We start from the raw sequence: 22,116 nt of genomic DNA on the forward strand, positions 1-22,116 counted from the left end.
CAGTTACAGATTTATACATTTTTGTGCTCATGTTTCTCCCTTACAAAGTTCGATAACCCATCCCTTCACCAGTGCCCATTCTCCACCACCAGTAAACCCAACATCCCTCCCCCCCTCCCCAGTCCCGTCTCCCCCCACCCCACACTGCCACTATGGCAGGGTATTCCCTTTTGTTCTCTCTCTCTGATTAGGTGTTGTGGTTTGCAATAAAGGTGTTGAGTGGCCATTGTGTTCAATCTCTAGTCTATATTTGGCCCGCATCATCTTTCCCCCACATGACCTCCAACCACATTTTACTTGGTGTTCCCTTCTCTGAGTTGCCCAGAATGAGAGAACAGCCTCCAAGCCACGGTGACAACCTCCTGGTACTTATTTCTACTATTCTTGGGTGTTAGTCTTATAGTCTATTATTCTATATTCCACAGATGAGTGCAATCTTTCTATGTCTGTCTCTCTCTTTCTGACTCATTTCACTTAGCATGATACTTTCCATGTTGATCCACTTATATGCAAACGTCATGACCTCATTCTTTCTAACAGCTGCATAGTATTCCATTGTATAGATGTACCAGAGTTTCTTCAACCAGTCATCTGTTCTAGGGCACTTGGGTTTTTTCCAGATTCTGGCTATTGTAAACAATGCTGCGATGAACATATAAGTGCAGATGTCATTTCGACTATACTTTTTGGCTTTTCTGGGATATATTCCCAGCAGTGGTATTGCTGGGTCAAATGGGAGCTCAACCTCTAGTTTTTTGAGAATCGTCCATATTATTTTCCAAAAGGGCTGAACTAGCCAAAATTCCCACCAGCAGTGTAGAAGGGTCCCTTTCTCCCCACATCCTCTCCAACAGCGGTTGCTTTTGTTCTTTTGGATGTGTGCTAGCCTCTGTGGTGTGAGGTGGTATCTCATGGTTGTTTTGATCTGCATCTCTCTGATGATTAGTGATGTAGAGCACTTTTTCATGTGCCTTTTGGCCATTCGTATTTCTTCCTTGGTAAAGTTTCTGTTCATTTCTTCACCCATTTTTTGATGGGGTTGGATGCTTTCTTCTTGTAGAGTTCAACCAGTGCTTTATATACCATTGATATCAACCCCTTATCTGATGGGTATTGTGTAAATAGAGGATCAGTTCTTAATGAGTAAGCAATATTCTCATCAGGGAGAACTCATACTCTAAAATATATATGCACCTAATAAGGGACCAGCAAAATTCTTTTTTTAATTTATCTTTCATTTTTTAATTTTTAATGAATCACTGTGAAGTATAGTTACAGAGTTACAAACTTTTGTGATTACGTTCCAGTCATACAATGATCGAGTACCCATCCCTCCACTAGTGCCCATTCTCCACCACCAATGTTCCCAGTATTTGTCCCGCCATCCCCACCACCACCTCCCCGTCTCTGTGGCAGGCACATTCTCTTTTACTCTCTCTCTTTTTGAGTGTTAGGGTTTTCAATATGGGTACTTAGTGGTGATCATGTTCAGGACCAGCAAAATTATTAAAAGAGCTGCTAATATCCTTGAAGAAAGACATTGATAGCAACACAATAATAGCTGAAGATTTCAACACCACTCTGTCACCTCTTGATAGATCAACTCAATGAAACCTCAGCAAGAAACTACTTTATTTGAGGAAAGAAATAAAAGAGAAGGGGTTACCAAATGTATGACCATCTAATCTTCGATAAGGGAGCAAGAGATGTGAAGTGGAGCAAGGAAAGTCTCTTTAACAAATGGTGCTGGCACAACTGGACAACCACATGCAAAAAAATGGGTTTAGACCTTGACCTGACACCATGCACAAAAGTCAGATCAAAATGGATTAAAGAGGGGCTGGAGAGATAGCACAGCGGGTAGGGCGTTTGCCTTGCACGCGGCCGACCCGGGTTCAAATCCCAGCATCCCATATGGTCCCCTGAGCACGGCCAGGGGTGATTCCTGAGTGCAGAGCCAGGAGTAACCCCTGTGCATCGCCGGGTGTGACCCAAAAAGCAAAAAAAAAAAATGGATTAAAGACCTCAACATTAGACCACAAACCATAAGGTATATTGAAGACAAGGTCGGCAAAACCCTCCACTATATTGAAGATAAAGGTATCTTCAAAGGTGACACAGAACTAAGCAATCTAGTAAAAACAGAGATCAACAAATGGGACTACATTAAACTAAAAAGCTTCTGCACCGCAAAAGATACAGTGACCAGAATACAAAGACTATCCACAGAATGGGAAAGGATATTTACACAATACCCATCAGATAAGGGGTTGATATCAATGGTATATAAAGCACTGGTTGAGCTCTATAAGAAGAAAACATCCAACCCCATCAAAAAATGGGGCGAAGAAATGAACAGAAACTTTACCAAGGAAGAAATATGAATGGCCAAAAGGCACATGAAAAAGTGCTCTACATCACTAATCATCAGAGAGATGCAGATCAAAACAACCACAAGATACCTCCTCACACCACAGAGACTAGCACATATCCAAAAGAACAAAAGCAACCGCTGTTGGAGAGGATGTGGGGAGAAAAGGACCCTTCTACACTGCTGGTGGGAATGCCGACTGGTTCAGCCCTTCTGGAAAACAATATGGACGATTCTCAAAAAATTAGATATTGAGCTCCCATTTGACCCAGCAATACCACTGCTGGGAATATATCCCAGAGAGGCAAAAAAGTATAATCGAAACAACATCTGCACATGTATGTTCATCGCAGCACTGTTTACAATAGCCAGAATCTGGAAAAAGCCCGAATGCCCTAGAACGGATGACTGGTTGAGGAAACTTTGGTACATCTATACAATGGAATACTATGCAGCGGTCAGAAAAAAGGAGGTCAGGAATTTTGTATTTAAGTGGATCGGCATGAAAAGTCTCATGCTGAGTGAAATGAGTCAGAAAGAGAGAGACAGACATAGAAAGATTGCACTCATCTATGGTATATAGAATAACAGAGTGGGAGACTAACACCCAAGAATTGTAGAAATAAGTACCAGGAGGTTGACTCCATGGCTTGGAGGCTGGCCTCACATTCTGGGGAAAGGGCAACTCAGAGAAGGGATCACCAACTATAATGTAGTCGAAGGCCATGTGGGGGAAGGGAATTGCGGGCTGAATGAGGGCTAGAGACTGAGCACAGTGGCCACTCAACACCTTTATTGCAAACCACAACAGCTAATTAGAGAGAGAGAGAACAGAAGGGTATGCCCTGCCACAGTGGCAGGGTGGGGTGGGGGGAGATAGGATTGGGGAGGGTGGGAGGGATGCTGGGTTTACTGGTGGTGGAGAATGGGCACTGGTGAAGGGATGGGTTCCCGAACTTTGTATGAGGGAAGCATAAGCACAAAAGTGTATAAATCTGTAAATGTGCCCTCACGGTGATTCACTAATTAAAAATAAATAAATAAATTTAAAAAAGAGAGAAGGGGTTAGTAGATACATGCCTTTCATTCTCAAAAGGCCGAATACATATTCTTCTCCAATGCACATGGGACATTCTCCAAGATACATCACATGCCGGGACACAAAACATACCTCCACGAAGTCAAGAGCACAGAGATCACATCAACTATCTTCTCAGACCATGATGCACTGACAGAAAAAATTAATCACAAACAGATATGGAGAAAAAACTCAAACACCTGGAAACTAAATAGTTCATTACTGAGCAACAAGTGAGTCTGAAAGGAGGTCAAAGAGAAAATTAAAAGATTCATGGAAATGAGAATGAGGACATTACCTATCAGAACTTTGGCGATACAGCAAGAGTAGTGTTAAGAAGAAAGTTCACTGCTATGCAACCATTCATCAGGAAGGAAGAAAGGGCCCACATAAGTAATTTGGCTTTACAATTTAAGAAACTTAAAAATGACCAATGATGGAAGCCCAAAGCAGGCAGGAGAAAGGGAATAGTAAAAGTTAAAGCAGAAATTAATGAACTGGAAACCGAGAAAACAATCCAAAAGAGCAATGAAACCAAGGGCCTGTTCTTTGAAAAAGAAAAAATGTACAAGATGGATAAACCATTAGCAAGACTTACAAAGAAAGAGAGAAAATGAACCCTAATAAACTAAATCAGAAGACATCACAACCGATACCACAGAAATTTAAAAGATCATCAGAGATTATTCTGAGAATCTTTATGCCATGAAACAAGAGAACCTAAAGTAAATGAATGAATTCCTTGACTCCTATAGCCTCCCAAGGTTGAACCAAGATGATTTGACTTACCTGAAAAGACCTATCACCACTGAGGAAATTGAAATGGTAATCAAAAGTCTTTCCGAAAACAAAAGCCCAGGCTCAGATGGATTCACTACTGAGTTCTTCTAAACCTTTAAAGGAGACCTGCTGCCAATCCTTTCCAGGCTCTTCCAGGAAACTGAAGAAACAAATATACTCCCAATCGGCCTCTATAATGCAAACATCACCCTGATAGAAGACACATGCACCACAAAAAACTGAGAATTACAGGCCAATATCCTTAATGAACACAGATTCAGAAATTCTCAACAAAATACTAACAAATAGAATCCAACAATTTATCGAAAATTCCATACACTATGACCAAGTAGGATCATCCTAGGAATGCAAGAGTAGCTTAACATCCCAGGAATGTAAGAACAGCTTAACACACACAAGTCAATCAATATAATACACCATATCAATAAAAAACCTAAAAACCATATGATCATATCAATAGATGCACTATTTGACAAGATCCAACACCTATTCATGATTAAAAACTCAACGAAACGGGAATTGAAGAAACTTTCCTCAACATAATCAAGACCATTTACCACAAGCCCATGGCAAACATTATGCTCAATAGCAGAAAACTAAACTCCTTCCCTCTAAGATTAGGCACAACATAAGGTTTTCCTGTCTCATCACTTTTTATTCAGTATAGTACTGGAAGTACTTGCCATAGCAATTTAGGTTAAAAAAGGATATCGAAGGCATCCAGATAGGGAAGAAAGAAGTCAAGCTTTCAGATGACATAATGTTATATTTAGAAAATTCTAAGGACTCTATAGAAAAAGCTCCTAGAAACAATATATTTGTGTAGCAAAGTGGCAGGTTGCAAAATCAATAAGCAAAAGTTCATGGCTGTCCTACATATAAATAATGAAAGAGAAGAAAGAGCTATTAAAAACAATCTCATTCACAACTGTGTCTCTTTAATCAAGTACCTTGTAATCAGTTTAACTAAAGAGGAGAAGGCCCTATACAAAGGAAAATAACAAAATACTACTTCAAGGAATAAAAGAGGACATAAGAAAATGGAAACACATCCCCTGCTCATGGATTGGGAGGATTAATAGCATCGAAATGGCAATACTCCCCATAGAATTGTACAAATTCAATGCAGTCCTATAAGGATATCCATGTTATTTTTTAAAGGGACAGATCAAACACTCCTGAAATTCATGTGGAACAATAAAGCCTCCTCTGAATAGCTAAAGCAGTCATTGGGGAAAAGAAGATGGGAGGCATCACTTTCCCCAACTTCAAAATGTACTACAAAGTAGTAGTAATTAAAACAGCATAATATTAGAATAAAAACAGACCCTCAGATCAATGGAATAGACTTGAATATCCTGAGACATACCATCAGGTATATGATCTGTTTATCTTCAATAAAGGAGCAAAGCATATGAAGTGAACAAGGAAAACCTCTTCAACAAATGGTGCTGGGAAAACCAGCCAGCTACATACAAAAAAAAATTAATTCGGACCTCTTTCTAATGCCATGCACAAAAAGTAAATCAAAACGGATCAAAGACCTTGATATCAGACATAAATCAATAAGGTACACAGAGAAATTATGTAAGCAGGACTCTCCATGACATTGAATCTAAAGGCATCTTCAAGGATGAAACACCACTGACCAAGCAAGCAGAAGCAAAGGCAACCAAACAGAACTAAATTAAATTAAAAAGTTTCCACACGTCAAAGGAAGTGATGACCAGAATACAAAAGCAGCCCACGGAATGAGAAACATTATTTACCCAACACTCATCTGAGAAGGGGTTAATATCCAAGATATTTAAGCCATTGGTAAAACTTTACAAGAAAGGGGCTGGAGCAATAGCACAGCAGGTAGGGCATTTGCCTTGCATGCGGCCAACCAGGGTTCGATTCCCAGTATCCCATATGGTCCTCTGAGCACCGCCAGGGGTGATTCCTGAGTGCAGAACCAGGAGTAACCCCTGAACATTGCCAGCTGTGACCCATAAAGAAAAAAAAAGAATTTTACAAGAAAAAAAAACATAGAACCCTACCAAAAAATGGGTAAAAGAGATAAACAGAAACTTCCTCAAAGAAGAAATACAAACAGGCAAAAGCACATGAAAAAGTGTTCTACATCACTAATTATCATCAGAGAGAGCAAATCGAAACAATGAGATATCATCTCACACCACAGAGACTGGCACACATCAAAATGAGCAAGAACAACCAGTGCTGACATGAATGCAGAGAGAAAGGGACTCTCATTCAACTACTGGTGGGAATGCCAATTGATCCAGGCTTTCTGGAACAATATGGCCATTCCTCAAAAAACTAGAAATTGAGCTTCCAAATAACAGTAATACCTCTGGAGCGATAGCACAGTGGTAGGGTGTTTGCCTTGCATGAGGCCGACCTGGGTTCGTTCCTCTGTCCCTCTCAGAGAGCCCAGCAAGCTACCGAGAGTATCCCGCCCTCACGGCACAGCCTAGCAAGCTACCTGTGGCATATTCAATATACCAAAACAGTAACAAAAAGTCTCACAATGGAGACTTGTTACTGGTGCCCACTCGAGCAAATCGATGAACAGTGGGATGTCAGTGCTACAGTGCTACGGCTCCTAGAAATACATCACAGGGCCCAAAAACAATGCATCTGCATGCCTCTGTTCATTTCAGTACTATTCACAATAGCCAGAATGTGGAAACAACCCAAGTGCCCAAGAACAGATTAGTGGATAAAGAAATTATGGTACATTTACACTATGAACACTATGCAGCTGTTAGGGAAAATGAAGTAATGAAATTTGCTTACACATGGATAGATATGGAGAGTATCATGCTGAGTGAAATGATTCAGAGGGGGAGGGACAAATAGAGAATGACTGAAATCGTTTGCGGGATTTAAAATAAAAGCAGAGTGTATAATACTTGGTATTATTCTACCTGGGTAGAAACAAGGGCCAGGAGGACGGGTCCATGTTACAGAGCTTGTCACAAGGTGGGAAGGGGAGGGTAGTCAGGACAGAGAAGGGGCCACTACAACAATGATAGTGGAAATGATCGCTCTGGACACACACAGTGCTGTAAGGAACGGTGACATGCATGATCCCTCTCGGCAGCAGTACTGCAAACTGCAGTGCCTGAAAGGAAGGTAAGAGAGAGAGGGCGGGGGTGGGGTCAAGTGGAAGGAAACTGGTGAAGGGATGAGCTGAAACACTAAAACTCAATCATGAATGACTTTGTAACTATGGATCTCACAATGATTCAATTCAAAAAACTGTTTAATAAGTAACAGCTGTGGCAGCAGGGCAGCAGAACCAGCACTTCTGGGCCCAGGATCCTCACACAGGCTCATGCTCGGGACACAGAGGCAGCTCCAAGGGGCTCCGGCACCACTCAGGGCTGGGAAGGGCCAAAAGGTTCTCCTCTCCGCTCTAGCAAAAGCAGCCTGGGACCTGCAGAGCTCCAAGATGACCCAGGAGCACAGCCGGAGAAGAAAGTGGGTGTGTCAAGGTGGGGTGGGGTCTGCTCAGAGAGCCCCAGGCTCCCCCTTGACTTCTCGGCTGCCCTGTGCTTCAGGAAGCCACAGCCATGCTGTACCCCTCCCCCACCCCAGCCCAAAGACAAGCTCCTCCCCACTCACCCCTGCACTGCAGGCACCCTCCATCTGCCCCACCCATTGGAGCCAGACACACCCACCCACCACTGAGGTGCTTCCAGCTAAGGCAGTGCCACGGGCACATCAGGGAGTAGGGAGGGAGAAACGTCCAACAGGAACCTGACGGTGGGCAGGGAAGGCCATGCGTGACAGCCCACCCTGCCTCGTGTCCCGTCCTCCCTATCATGCCTGCAGCTTCCTTGTCTGGGGACGGTCAGAGGCTGCTCCACAATACCTGACACACAGACACCAGCTGCCCAACAGGTGAAAGAGAAAAGGCCTCACACTGATACTCACTGAGCCCATGAGGAACAGGGTGGGAAGACAGCCCTGAGTCCTGAACAGAGAAAACCTCAACCCAGAATATCGGTAGTACTGACTTTCAGCAATTAGCACCAACAGCAACCCTTATTACACCCAGAAGCCAAAGTTAATCAAGGGAATCCAGGCCATGCAGGGAAAGAACAAAATATAAAATTAAACAGAAACGCAGCTGAACACTCATGCGCTTCTTTGCTTTGGGCAAAGGAGATTCCCCGAGTGTGATCCCAAAGTCAGAAGCCATCAGAGAACAGGAATCACGGGCACAGCTACGAGAGATCTGCTCCTCACAGGTAACAAGTTGTAGGCTCTGGGAGAGAGTAAGGGCTAAGGTGTTGGCTGGCATCAAGTGACCCTAGCTTGATCCCCGCACCCCAAGGTGCCCTGAGTATCACCAGGCATAGCCCTGGAGGCCGTGAGCACCAGCAGGGGGCACAGAAGGTCTGGCACTGCACAGCCCAAGCACCCATGCACTCCACGTCTTCACACCACCTGCCCAGCCGGCCCAGGACGAAACCCAGCCTCTTGAGTACCACTTGAGAGACCCAAAATAAATAAAAAGTTGTAGAGTGGAAAACTCATTGGCAATTCAAGAAGCAAAGAGTATTTGGGCTGTGAGCACAGGAAAGGAATGACTGTCATGCCTTTATATCAAAACAGTAAACATGCCAGTTAACACTGAAGAATAAGAGAGTTTGCCTGGCAGTTCACGAAGAAAAAGAGGAGCAAACTTCTCCAGAGCACTGGAAGCTCAACGGGGGGTTGTCATCAGACCAGAGCCATGAAGAGGCTGAAAGGGAAAGGGCTAACAGCTCAGTCTCAATGCATTTCCCAGAAATGACTAGAACATCCAGTACTCAATACGCTTCACCTATCTGAAATACTGGAAATCCCAAAAATTATTCTCAGTTAAAAATTGAAAACAGGCTGGTCCATACAGAATCCTGGGGCCTCCTCAGAATGGGCGTGGGGCAATTCTCCTTTCTACCTGAAGGTACAGCAGCCCACAGCCGCACCCGACATCCTCCAACAGACACTGATAAACCCAGCAACTGAACCTCATTGGTTTTTTTTTGGGGGGGGGGCTCAACCTCATCAAACTGCCAAGCTGTCAAATCATTCCAGCTCCATAGCTCCAAATTTTGTAGTACTGTCAGCCCAGTTAGACCACAGCAAATTTGATGGGAAGATTGCACAGATATTCACCAGGCTCAATGAGTGAAACAATAACAGAGAAGGTTCGATGAGCACCAACCAACCCAGTGCATCCTCGATAATGTTAGAATACCATTGTGAGACAAAACAATTATAATAAATTGACTTTTATTGAGATATTTCTGATAATCCCATTTGCCTTTGTGTTGTTACAAGCAATATGAAATCAATTTGTTTATGACTTGTAAAGGGGCAAGCTGGATACAGTGGTGAGGGAAGGTTACGCTGGTGGTGGGATTCGTGCTGGAACATTAGACGCCTGGAACAACTATATTATGAAGAACTTGGTAAATCATGGTGCTATAAAATGTTTATGAATAGAGAAACTGAGCTGAGGTGGCTCATCTGGGCTTCTGGAACCAGAGACCTGGACAGGGCTCTTGTCACAGAACAACGCCCCTAAGAGCCCGTGTATAGCTCAGGTCTTGCCACTGCATAGCACACGCCCCACCCACCCACACAGGAACTGGGTTCACTGAACCAGAGGTGCCAGTCAGCTACAATGTGCCCAAAGAAAGCACATGGCATCTCACTGATATGTGCCATGGACCATCAGTGGAGCTATGAGACAGTGTTGCCAAGAGGCTGGACGCCAACCTACCATGGACTGTGTGCTCTGCTTCTGGCAACACTCCCATGAGTAGGAATGGCATTACTAATTCACACGGTAATGAACTGAGAACCGCTCACAACATTGCTTGTGTCTGCAGTCGCCAACTAGATGGTACTTCTGCCTGTAAGTTCTATGGTTCTTCGGTGCTAACCAGGGAAAGCTGTAGACAAAGCTCACCATGACTTCTGCTGAGCTCCAATGTTTGGGGAAACCCCCGAACGCACGGCAGGATTCTGCTAGCACGCCAATCTCATGATCTGGCTTGGGCACTGCCAACCATTCATCACTATATCAGTGTGCTTGCTGCACAAGAAGACCTGGTCTGTGTATTCAGAAAAGGGATGCACAGCCAGCAGCTGTGTCTGCAAATCAGGGGGCTTGCTCTCCCGCCAGAGCCGAGAAGCCAGCCTCCAACCAGTGCCCAGCCAAGGCGAGGAGAGCAACACTTTCCACATGTCCTCAAGCAAGGGTTCCTGGCCGATGCGGATGAGAACCGGGTTCCAGTGGCCGGCAGCTGCCCCACGGGCTTAGTCTCCACCATCCTTTCACCAGAAGTTGGAACACAGTCAACACAGACTGCCTGTGCTCCTGCTGACGAGGACCAAAGAGGCAGCACTGTGGGTTCCTGTTTTTGCCTAGACAACGACGAAGCCAAGCTGGACTCAGGCATTCAATAGCGAAGGAAGTCAGGCTGTCCAAGTCAGACACACTAAGAAACGAGGGCAATCTGCAATCCTGACTGAAAACCATCAGCTCTTGCTCAGTGAGAATGAACTGCGTCTTGATATTTGGCCATTTCCCAACACAGATCTATCATACGGAGACATTTAAGATAACGAGCAGGTACTTTTTGCTTCCCTTTCTACATTATCTTTATCTCTATTCTACACAGATCTATCCACAGTTACCTTGAGGAAAGAGATTTTCCTTAGTGAAACAAATTAGATTTCTATATTCAGCTTTATTTTGGCTTGACCCAGAACCAACATTAAAAATCTTTTCTTTAATTTTTTCCTACTTTAACTGAGACAAAATAATCAAAATGCAGCCTGTTCTCCTCTCAGCACAACAGAAGCTTAAGTACTGTCTTAAATTTTGCATGAGGATTGCAAATGTGATGATTATCAAAGTGAGGGTCAGCCTACAATTACTGCACCAAACCAGAGCAAGAAAGAAACAGTGGCCATGTGAACAACCCCCGGGGGCTATTTCTAAGACATCTCAATGTTATCCTGAAGGCCCCAGTGTAGGTTATCCAGCCAAGTGAGTTTGCTCTCAACCAGCTCAATGTCCTCAGAGCCTGCATGCAGAACCTCATATTGATGGGGAGTTTCCTGTCGAGGCCCTGTCACTCCTCACCTCTTGTTAAGGTGACACAATCCTCACCTCCTCTTAAGATTATGTCACCCCTCCCCCTCTATGGAGGTGTTGTCTCCCTCGATCCCGCTGAGGTGACACCCACCCAACTTCCTGTTGAGGTGAAGTTACCCTCACCCCCAGTCGAGGTGACACCTAACCTCACCTCCTATGAAGGTGCTCTACCCTTGCTTAGGCACGAAGTCTCACATACAAGACTGGACCAAAAATAGGCTTCTCAGCCTGGCCTCCTCAGGTACCCAGGCTGGAACCTGCCAAATGTTCCAGGAAACAGAACACCCAATTTGAATATGGCTTCTGCACAGGACATAAAGCCCTCACCCAGAAGCCCCAGAGAGACCAGAGGAAGCTGGCAGGTAGGTAACAATGGGCAGCAGCCTCTCTCTCTCTCTCCTTCTCTGAGCCCCATGTACCAGGGGATGAAATCCTGCGGCATGGGCACAGAACACGCTGGCATGGAAGGACCACCAAGGAGCACTGGACAGCGGCTCCAGCTCAGTGGAGTGGGAAGTTGTGACTAGAGTTGGACACCTCTGGTCCCTACATCTACACCACAGGCAGGACAATCTCTGGACCGAACGCCATCCAGACAGTGTGGTACTCCACACCACAGATACTGGTGTGAAGGGTCCAGACTGACAGGCCCCGAGGACTATCATGGATTCGAGGGGCCCAGTCAGCACATCACAGAATCACCAGCAGTTCAGGGCACTGGCCCCTGACACTGTCTAAAGAGGCACAGTGCAGCTTAGCCCTTGAGACAGGAGAAAATCACATTCAAACTAGCAAGCAGTAGAAGGGGAATAATGTTGTTCTATCTAAGAGACAGGGAAGATAACAAGGAGAATTCAAGAAACCAAAATATCCTGGTTCACTGAGAAGATCAATGCGATCAATAACCCAAGCCACATACCCGAGGAAAGGCGGCAGCATCCACATCACCCTGAGACAGAGAGTCCCAGTGGTGAAGGATGGAGAAGAGTTAAGAGTGTAGCGAGATACTGAGTGTCGAGGAGAAGCAGAGCAGGTTCATGTGGACACTGGAGGGTACTAGAGGTGGAGCAGAGAGGAGCTCACATGGACATGGTGGGTGCTAGGGGTGGAGCAGAGAGGGGGTCACATGGACATGGTGGGTGCTAGGGGTGGAGCAGAGAGGAGCTCACATGGACATGGTGGGTGCTAGGGGTGGAGCAGAGAGGGGGGTCACATGGACATGGTGGGTGCTAGGGGTGGAGCAGAGAGGAGCTCACATGGACATGGTGGGTGCTAGGGGTGGAGCAGAGAGGGGGTCACATGGACATGGTGGGTGCTAGGGGTGGAGCAGAGAGGGGGTCACATGGACATGGTAGGTGCTAGGGGTGGAGCAGAGAGGGGGTCACATGGACATGGTGGGTGCTAGGGGTGGAGCAGAGAGGGGGTCGCATGGACATGGTGGGTGCTAGGGGTGGAGCAGAGAGGGGGTCGCATGGATGATGTGAGGTGCCACGGGTGAAGCAGGAAATGATTCCTGTAGATACTGTGGAGCCATGGACAGAGCAGGTGGGGTTCACATGGACACTGTAGGGTGCTGAAGGTCTGTGTATCTGAAGAGAAAGGAGGCAGGTGGTAGCTCATCTGCCTTCTCAGAGGCTCTGCCAAGTCCCACCCAAGGGTACCCTCCTCCTGACTATGTGGACGCTCTCACCTGGATTTTCCCTGTGCTGTGTGTCAGTAAGGGTGGAGCAGGTGAGGTTCTCACAATGCACACAGGTACACACGGGGCAAGGAGCAAGCCTAAAACTTGACTTAAGCCCCTAGAGAAACCACAGGTTCCATCCCCATCCCCAAGGGACTATCGGTGGCTCCCAGGACACTGTCTGAAGGTCATTGGCAATACTGGGGACCAGACTGCAAAAGCACCCTCCGTGGTCAGGGGTCACTCGGGTCCCTCTGGTGCCCAGCACAGACCCACCTGGGCATACCACACCTAGCCCACCCAGAGTGCCAGCCCTGCTTGCCCCTGGGTTGCACACAGCCAAGCAGCCACACTGCCCCCCACGGCACCATGGATACTTACCCACCTGGCGTGACCACTACCTGCTCCCCGGCTCCTCTCCCCCGCGAAGACGCACGAGAGCATGCGTGAGGGGAGGAAAGCGAGGTCACACAGTACCTGAGCCGTCCCCATGGTGCTGCGCTGCTGGGCTGGGTGTTGGCGGAGCTGCTGGCAGACGCAGGCTCAGGGTCAGGCCACAGGCGGAGAGGGAGCCTGTGTAAGAAATGGACAGAAACAAGGAGAGTTGGTGAGAAGGACGGACGTGCCTCACATGGTGCTGTGCAACGTTGCATGCACTGAGAACTGTGAGCGTCCACAGAAGCCACAGGGCCCTGCTGGGAAGGGACACAACACTGACAGACCAGAGGCAGCAGCAGTGTGGACACAACACCAGTGCTGGGTCATCTCTGTGCTCTACAACAGTATGGAGCCAGTGCCCAGTCAGCACACAGTGTGGCCGTTACACCCACATCAAGGTTAGCACTGTAGCACTGTAGCACTGTCGTCCCGTTGTCCATTGATTTGTTAAGAGGGCACCAGTAACATCTCCATTGTGAGACTTGTTGTTACTCTTTTTGGCATACAGAATATGCCACAGGTAGCTTGCCAGGCTCTGCTGTGCAGGCGGGATACTCTCGGTAGTTTGCCGGGCTCTCCGAGAGGAACGGAGGAATCAAACCCGGGTCAGCCGTGTGCATGGCAAATGCCCTACCTGCTGTCCTATCACTCCAAGTCCAAGCCAGTACCACGGTCAGCGCCAGAGTAGCCTAGATTGCGAGTCAGTACCATGGTCAGCACCAGCGTGTTCTAGCCCTGAGGTCAGAACCACGGTTAGCATCCACCTGGCCTGAGCTCCTGGGTCAGCACCATGGTCAGTACTAGGATGAGGGAGTAGCTGGGTTAGCACCTGTTTGGACAGGTTAGGGGTGGGTTGGCGGGGTCATGGATGTCCTGTTTAACAGTGTAGACCCAACACCTGGGTCAATACCGTGGTCAGCAGGAACAAAGAGCCTCCATTTTCCACCAGGGATTAAAATGTGATTAGCTGAATTAAAGTGTGATGGAGCAGGCTGGGGTTTCACGTGGATACTGTGGGGTGCGTGGATAGAGGAGGGAGGGGCCACATGGACACGGTGGGTGCCATAAGACGGAGCAGGATGGGGGTTCTCCTGGGCACTGCGGGGTTCCATGGACGAGGCAGGGGGGTTCATGTGGACACTCCGGGGTGTGTGGATGAAGCAGGGTGGGGTTCACATGGACACTGTGGGGTGCCATGGATGGAGCAGGCAGGGACTGCTGGCATCGTGGATAAAGCAGAGAGGGGTTCCTGGGATACTGTGGGCACCACAGACGGAGAGACTTCTGATAGCCTGCTGGCAGAGACAGTACTTGGGCACTTGCTGGATTAGGTAAAAAGAATCAGACAGATGCTATGAAACAAAAGAGCAGCACTGATCGCATAATATGTTACTTCCTTTCCAGGAACCAGCACCAGGAAAAGAAGACATGAATTTTAGAGAACTGTGAATTCTCAGGAACTCTCATTGCACACTAACCCAGGGAATCACGGTTCTCAGTCCCGGCCCCCACACATCCCCCAAGGGACCTTCAGGAAGAGGCGCAATGGATTTCAAGGTCTGATGCAAACGTGGCCTCAGACCAAGCTGCGGCACGCTGCTCGTCCTTGAACGCCCAGCACACAGGTAAGATGCCTGGGACTTGGTGGTACTGGAGTGATGCTTCACTTCCTACCAGCTCCTGAAAGTTTGATTTTGTTAACAAACCTCTAGGCAAACAAACATCTGTTTGATCATATTTACCAAATGCCATGAACTTACTTTTAAATGTATACTGCTAGTGTGAAGCAAAGATCGGCTGTTTTTTATTTTGATCTTACACAGAGCAGAAGCTGAAAGGAACCCTTGGTTCCTTCTGCAGGAGCTGCTCTGCTCAGCAGGCACCCACAGTGCCTCACCTCAGGTGAGATGAGACCGTCTCCTCTGCAGCCACACTATCACCAAGTGCTGCTTCTTACGTGCCTACAGGAGCTGGCTGCCCCCAGAGCACCAACCAGAATGACTAATTAATTCTCTTGCACCAAAGACTCACAAGAGACTCTACACACCCCCTCACTGCTGGGGCATTTGAGCTGCTTCAGCTTCTACTGACTGCTGACAGTCCTGCAGAGTGTGTGCATGCTGCCTGGTGACAGGTACAGAAGTAGTTCTGAGATCTGCTGGGCTGGGGCACACAACACCTTTGGGGAAATGACACCACTGAGACCTGACACCACTGGGATGTGACATCACTAGGGGCATGACAGTAGAGGTGTGATATCACAGGGACACAGCAGCACTGAGACACGACACCACTGGGACGTGGCACCAATAGAGATGTGACACTATCTGTCAAATAGCTGCCAGCATGTGTATGTCAGCTGCATGTCCCATGTTATTAACATCAATCTCCTGGCTTTGTCCCTGATAAGAAAAGATGTTTGTTTTCAGAGAGTTTGTGCATTTTTCACTCATGCTTTATGCGTAGGGCATAATGTAGGGCCGGGAGTGGGGGGCTCCCAGCAATGCTTGGGGGCAGTGCAGGTTGGATGGTTCGGAGCATGGCCCTGAAATGTGGTGCTGGGTGTACACCCCACAGTAACTCGGGAGCCCTGAGGTCAGGAATGGAACTTGGGGCTCATATCTACAAACCCGTTCTGCGTCACTGAGCCATACCCCACCCCCTCTTGAGGATGTGTTCATAGGACTCGGCTGGCTGCTAATACAGAGCCTTCTTTCATATGATGAGCCTGCTTCTGAGAGTGCACTGCAATGTCATCTTATGCCCCCTGCACCGGACCATCCACGCATACAGTCAGAGAAGAGCTGTTGACCGCCTGTGGGCACACAGTGCCAAAGGATCTCTGTGTACCTTCATGGGCAGAACCATGTCCAAACTCCAAGCCACAAATTCCCCTCCAAGCCTTCTCAATGGAAAAATTTGTCAATTCCAGAAATGTTCAATGTTCTCTATCAACTCTTTTGTTGGGGCTTCTCAAACATGTCTAATGACTAATGACTACATCTTTAATGTGTCTGGAACTTTAACAGTTTGAAGTAGAAGTACATTTTTATTTTATCTCTGATGGTTAAGCAATCGTTACAATAAATTTGCAAAATGGCCATTATTCCCCCCACAACTTCCAAATGTCCCTCACATCTGAGTGTTCTATGGTTTGCATCTCCTTGGCCCCTAGCCAGTGTGTGTGTTTCTCCAGGAGAACCTGCCACTGTTGGCTTCTCTTGGAACTTGCTGCTGACAATCTCACAAATTTATTCTTCTAGGTTACTGATTTTGTGTTTTCTCTACAATGTCCCCACTTAGATTTAGCACTTTCACTTAGACTGAAAATAAGTGTCTGGTTTCTGATATTTTCTTTTATTGTCCCAACAGCCTCCACTGGAGATTGCTCAGGAAATGAGCTGATGGGGTGGCTGTGCCCTGTCACTGTCCTGTCCCTCAGCTCCTATCAGGGCGGTGGCGCTCTGGGCTCCGACTGGATTTCTGTGTTAGAGGCTCTGGGCTCTGGCTGGATTCCCTTGTTAAGAGGCTCCAGGATCTGATTGGATTCCCTTGTTAGAGGCTCCAGGCTCTGGCTGGATTCCCTTGTTAGAGGCTCTGGGCTCTGACTGGATTCCTGTGTTAGAGGCTCTTGTCTCTGACAGGATTCCCATATTAAAGGATCTGGGCTCTGACTGGATTTCCATCTTGGTGGATCCTGTATCTGACTAGATTCCCTGGCGGTCCTGCTGGGCATATTCCAGTTCACCAGACACCACACATTCACTTATTAGAAATGAACCATTTGGGGCTGGAGTGATAGCACAGCAGGTAGGGCATTTGCCTTGCACGCAACTGACCTGGGTTTGAATCCCAGCATCCCATATGGTCCCCTGAGCACCACCAGGGGTGGTTCCTGAGTGCACAGCCAGGAGTAATCCCTGTGCATCGCCAGGTGCAACCCCCCAAAAAAATAAAAATAAAAAAATAAAAATGGACCATTTCAGAGCTGGAGCGATAGCACAGCAGGTAGGGCATTGGCCTCGCACACGGCCGAGCCGGGTTCGATTCTCAGCATCCCATATGGTCCCCCAGCATCACCAGGAGTAATTCCTGAGTGCAGAGCCAGGAGTAACCCCTGTGCAACGCTGGGTGTGACCCGAAAAAAGAAAAAAAATGAACCATTTCGTAGTCAGTCTCCTTTGCAAGCATAGAAGAGTGGGTTCTCTAAGTCAGGAACCCCGCCAGAGCCCAGTTCTAAACACCTACGGATTTATGTGCTGAGAGCTCTGGGCTGACATCCTGCCACCATGTCTCCAGTGATCTCAAACTATCTAACTTTCACCAGTCTCTGTGTGGTCAGCTCTGCCAAAGCCTTTATGGCCCCTCTGTGCTGAAGACAGGCCAGGGGAAGAACTCAGTTCCCTACACAGTGACCTTCTCTGTGGTCTAGGGGCTAGCAAAGTTTGCATGGTCCGTGTGCCCCAGGTTCTGTCCCAGGTTTTGCCTCTGCTTCTATCCTGGGTTCTGTCCCTGTTCTGTCCTGGGCTCTATCTCACCCCTGCAGGCAGGCAACATAGGCCCACTATGTGAACGCTTTTCTGGTCATGGGACCTGCCAGCACTCTTTTCTCACATATGACTATGATCTCTGCCCAGTCTTGTCAAAGTGCTGCCCGTGAGAGCCATGTGCCCTGTGAGCCTCTGGCACGTCCACTGCCTGAAGCCTCTCTCCTGACTGCTTGCATTCAGGGGCAGGACCCTCCCGCCCTTGGCTCTGAGTTTCTGGCTCCGCTCCACTCTGTCTCAGTCATGATCGCCCTGAGCTCAGTCACAGGACCCTGAGCAGGCTCCTATCTTCTGCCAAGGGTCCTTCCCAGAATGCTGAGGATTCTCAAGGCTGCAGGAGCCTCTTATGGGGCAGAACCCCTTCAGGATCATGTGAACTGTCACTAAGACAGTTCCCAAGCCTCCCAGCCTTCCACAGATGCCACAAGAGCCAAAGCTGGCCCCTAACACAGGGATCCACTGACTGAGCCAATTCATGCCACAGAACTGTCCCTCTGCGTATCCCTGGCCTATCACACCCTGGGCCCTTCCTTCTTATAGTCCCATGCTTTTACAGCACAGTGGAAAGACCCACTTCATTGGTGCCACAAAACCTGTGCCTTGCACACTGATTCCTCCTGCCTGTCACCCCAGTTCCCACTGACCTCTGCTCCCTCTTCACCTGACTCAGGGAGGGTCCAGGGGAGTGACAGCAGGAAGGGAGGCCGGCATGGAGGTGGGGCTCTCCGTCCAAGGAAGACAGCCCAGGGACCCCAGTGAAGCATGCCCCAGCAGGACTCAAGGCTCTCCCATCCATTGCCAGCACAGGAAGCCCTTCCAAGCAGGTCTGTTTCACGGAGAGGCACTCAGGCAATAGGACCACAGTTCACGAAACTCCCAGGAGGGGCAGGAATGCCAGTGGAGCAACAGCTCCAGCTCTGGCCAAGGTCCAGCCTCTTCCCTCTGCCCCAGTCAGACAACAAGCTGGAGAGGAGACTCAACCACACTTCTGAGGGCAGAGGGTCGTGTTGAAACAGGAAAGACAGAACTGGTGAGCAAGGACGTTGGAAAGTGCCACGTGGTGTGTGCTAATGAGGATTACAGAAAACCATTCACAGTATAATGAAGTCTCTGTGACACAATCACTTCAGAAACAATAGGTGGCAAGAGCGATGTGTGAAATCCAATTATCAGGGCATTCAGCTGCACAGCTCCATATTTTCAATGGTTTTATAATCACTTTATTGCCATTAGCAGAAGATGTGTAATGGTGTATACCAGATAAGTTACTCTGTATTTTGCTTAATATTTTAATTAATGACTAAAATATAATAAGCAGCATCTCAGTACTTAATGCAGTATTACCAAGTACTGCAGATTCAAACCCAGGGAGTCGGGAGTTGTAGAGCTAACACAGGGGTAGAGCATGAGCCCTGCATGCAACCAACTTCAGTCCAACACCCGGTACCAAATGGTCTCCCACACACCACAGGGGGCAGTCCTGGGAGCCCCCAAGTGGACCACACAGACCCATGCAGCCACACACCCTCCCTTGCGGAATCACCTGCCTGGTTGGCCGAGACTCTCTGGCCAGGATCTCCTGACCCAAGGCTCCTGGGAAACCTCTCGGGAGGACTCAGAAGACTCAGTGAAGGTGTCTGGGACCTGTGATGGGGGAGGGGTGTTCTCAGAGCACAGTGGGTCGGGGCACATGTGGCAAGTGGTCCGAGAAGCAGGAAAAGATCTGCACACACTCGGCCCATTTCATGGAAGGACCCAAAGCTCCCAGTGATATCAGGAGCAGAGGGACTCCAGTCCACCCTCCTGAGTCCAGGTGGGCTTTCTGGAACACCACCCACCCCTAGAGAACAATCATGAGCCTCGGGCAGACACACCGGGAAAATGCAGCCTGACACGCACTCGTCCGTCTGACCTGGAGCAGTAGGATGGCAGGTCTGGGCACCCCGTGTTCTGACCTGTGAGAGCCCTTCAAAACGGCCACCCAGGGGTGCCGGCGAGGAGGATGGAGAAGCAGATGCCATCTGCACCGGGCTCTCACTGGCTGTCTGGAGCCTTGCTAGAAGCCCGAATCTCAGAGGTCAGCCCCTCACACAGCTGAGGGGAGCAGAGTAGGAAGACAGGGTGCCCCGAGACAGAACTCCCAATCCACACCTGCAAATGCAGAGATGCCGTGTCTGGGGGTAGGGGTGGAGGCACAGAACTTTACCCATATGGAGCTCTATCCCCCACCAGGCACCCTGACCCCTACCAGGAGCCCTGACCCCCACCAGGAGCCCTGACCCCACCAGGGGAACACTCCATGTTCACAAACTAGGGACCACAACTGGACCAAGGCAGCTGGACAGCCGTGAGTGCCAGTAAGCACCTCGCACAGGTCTGAGTCCTGCAGAAAATGGCCTATTTTCAAAGTTCACAAAGGTCCAAAGATGCGTATTCTGAAAGTGCTTCTTCCCTGTGAGTATCACAGCAGCATTAATGAAGGCAAGTAAAGCGTTTATCCAATTACAATTACCATAATTATCACATCAATTCACAATATTTAAGCCCTTTTAATAATCCAAAGTGAGCCTGCAGTTCATTGCAGCCATCTGATCACATCATTACTGAAGACAGAATTTTGCAGACTATGCCTTGTCATCAAGATAAGCCTGCTGGGGACACAAACCAGCCCTAAACCCACGGCAAAGCAGCTGCATCTCCCAATTTCCTTCCTATTGTCCAACTTCCCGCTTAGCCCATGTCAGGGAGACCACACTCGTCTCTTCTGTCACTTCCAGCCCAAACGTGCAGATTCTGCTCACGTACCCAGTGGGCCCTCACCCCGGGTCCCACAAGGCAGAGCTGCACACGTGACAGGGCCTGGCCCCTCTCTGCCATAGTAAAGTCATACATCACCAACATACCACGGCAGGGCCACACATCACCAATAAACACGATAATGGAGCCACACAAACCAACACACATAAGAGCCACATGTCACCAACACACATCACAACACAGACCAAGAGCAGTGCTATGTGGGAGCAGGGTCCTGAAATGACCCCACTCGGCTGTAGCAGGGAGAGGGCCCCTGTTGGCCCCACATGGAGTCTATAGTCTTGAGGCGGAGCTGGCTCACGTGAGAGAGCCCTGGGCCTGTGGCGGGACGGGCCATGGGCACTTTCAGGCACCTCTGTGGCCGGATACACAACCACATTCTGCAGGCACTTGAAACTGGGTCAGAGACACGGACACGCCCAGGGCCTCCCCTCGGGAACCCATCACATGCATCTGCCATCGCAGGGAAACCCTGGGCACAGCCCTGCATGACCCATACAGGGATAAGAAGCAGAACCCAGGTCCTGTGGGTTCCTCAGAGAGGACAGAGGGACACAGTATGGCCACGGGAGGGGGAAAGGCGCCTGGAAGCCCAGGACGGGATCAGGAGCAACCAGAGCAGGGAGGGTTCCAAGCCTGGCGACCTGGACCTGGACAGCAGTGGTGAGTAGGTGACCCAGACCCTACTGACCGCCTCCACTCAGCTTCCCCACCCCCCAGCATCCTGCGGTGCTGCACTGAGGCGCCCCACCCCCACGAGGGCGCTCTCGGACAGTCCCAGGGCTGGACTTGTGGGGCAGGAAGGGCTGAGTGGAGGGGACCAGTGGCGAAGCGGACACACCCCTGGGGCAGGAGCGAGTGCCCAGCAGCCAGAGTGCGAGCAGGAAGCAGGAGCCCTGTGGGGGCAAGACAGGCGGCTGGACGAGGACACAGTATAGGGCCTCTGAGCCTCGGCCAGGCCCCGTCACCCCGAGACTGGAGAGGACATCTCCCGGGCTCCAGAAAGAATCCAGACATAACAAGTGAGAGCATGAGACAGAACAGCAGGAAGCGCGTCCCCTGGCCCAGTAAAGGAAGGGGCGGTGTCTGCAGTGAGACTGAGACGTGGTTTGGAGACTCCAGGTGAGTCGAAGGGGATGGGGAGCCAAGACGTTCCCTGAGAGCAGGCCCTGGCCAGCAGACTCGCTCCCACAGAAGGCAGGGGACAGTGAGGAC

The 22,116-nt window shown here is 48.9% G+C and overlaps 1 protein-coding gene across 9 annotated transcripts in view; it reads right to left on the reverse strand.

The window, feature by feature from the left end:
* Positions 1–22,116, reverse strand: part of DLGAP2 (DLG associated protein 2) — a 256,731-nt gene that overhangs the window by 209,836 nt on the left and 24,779 nt on the right. For 4 of the 9 annotated variants that reach the window (XM_055123928.1, XM_055123927.1, XM_055123925.1 and 1 more), the window contains exon 2: positions 13,485–13,672. In XM_055123928.1, the coding sequence (XP_054979903.1) occupies positions 13,485–13,591 (107 nt within the window). In that variant the 5' untranslated portion in view covers positions 13,592–13,672. Of the gene's footprint in view, positions 1–13,480; positions 13,673–22,116 lie in introns of all 9 variants that reach the window. The other 5 variants (XM_055123930.1, XM_055123929.1, XM_055123933.1 and 2 more) reach the window with 2 other exon arrangements.

Source organism: Sorex araneus, chromosome 1 (assembly GCF_027595985.1).
Source record: "Sorex araneus isolate mSorAra2 chromosome 1, mSorAra2.pri, whole genome shotgun sequence".
Classification (NCBI taxonomy): Eukaryota; Metazoa; Chordata; class Mammalia; order Eulipotyphla; family Soricidae; genus Sorex; species Sorex araneus.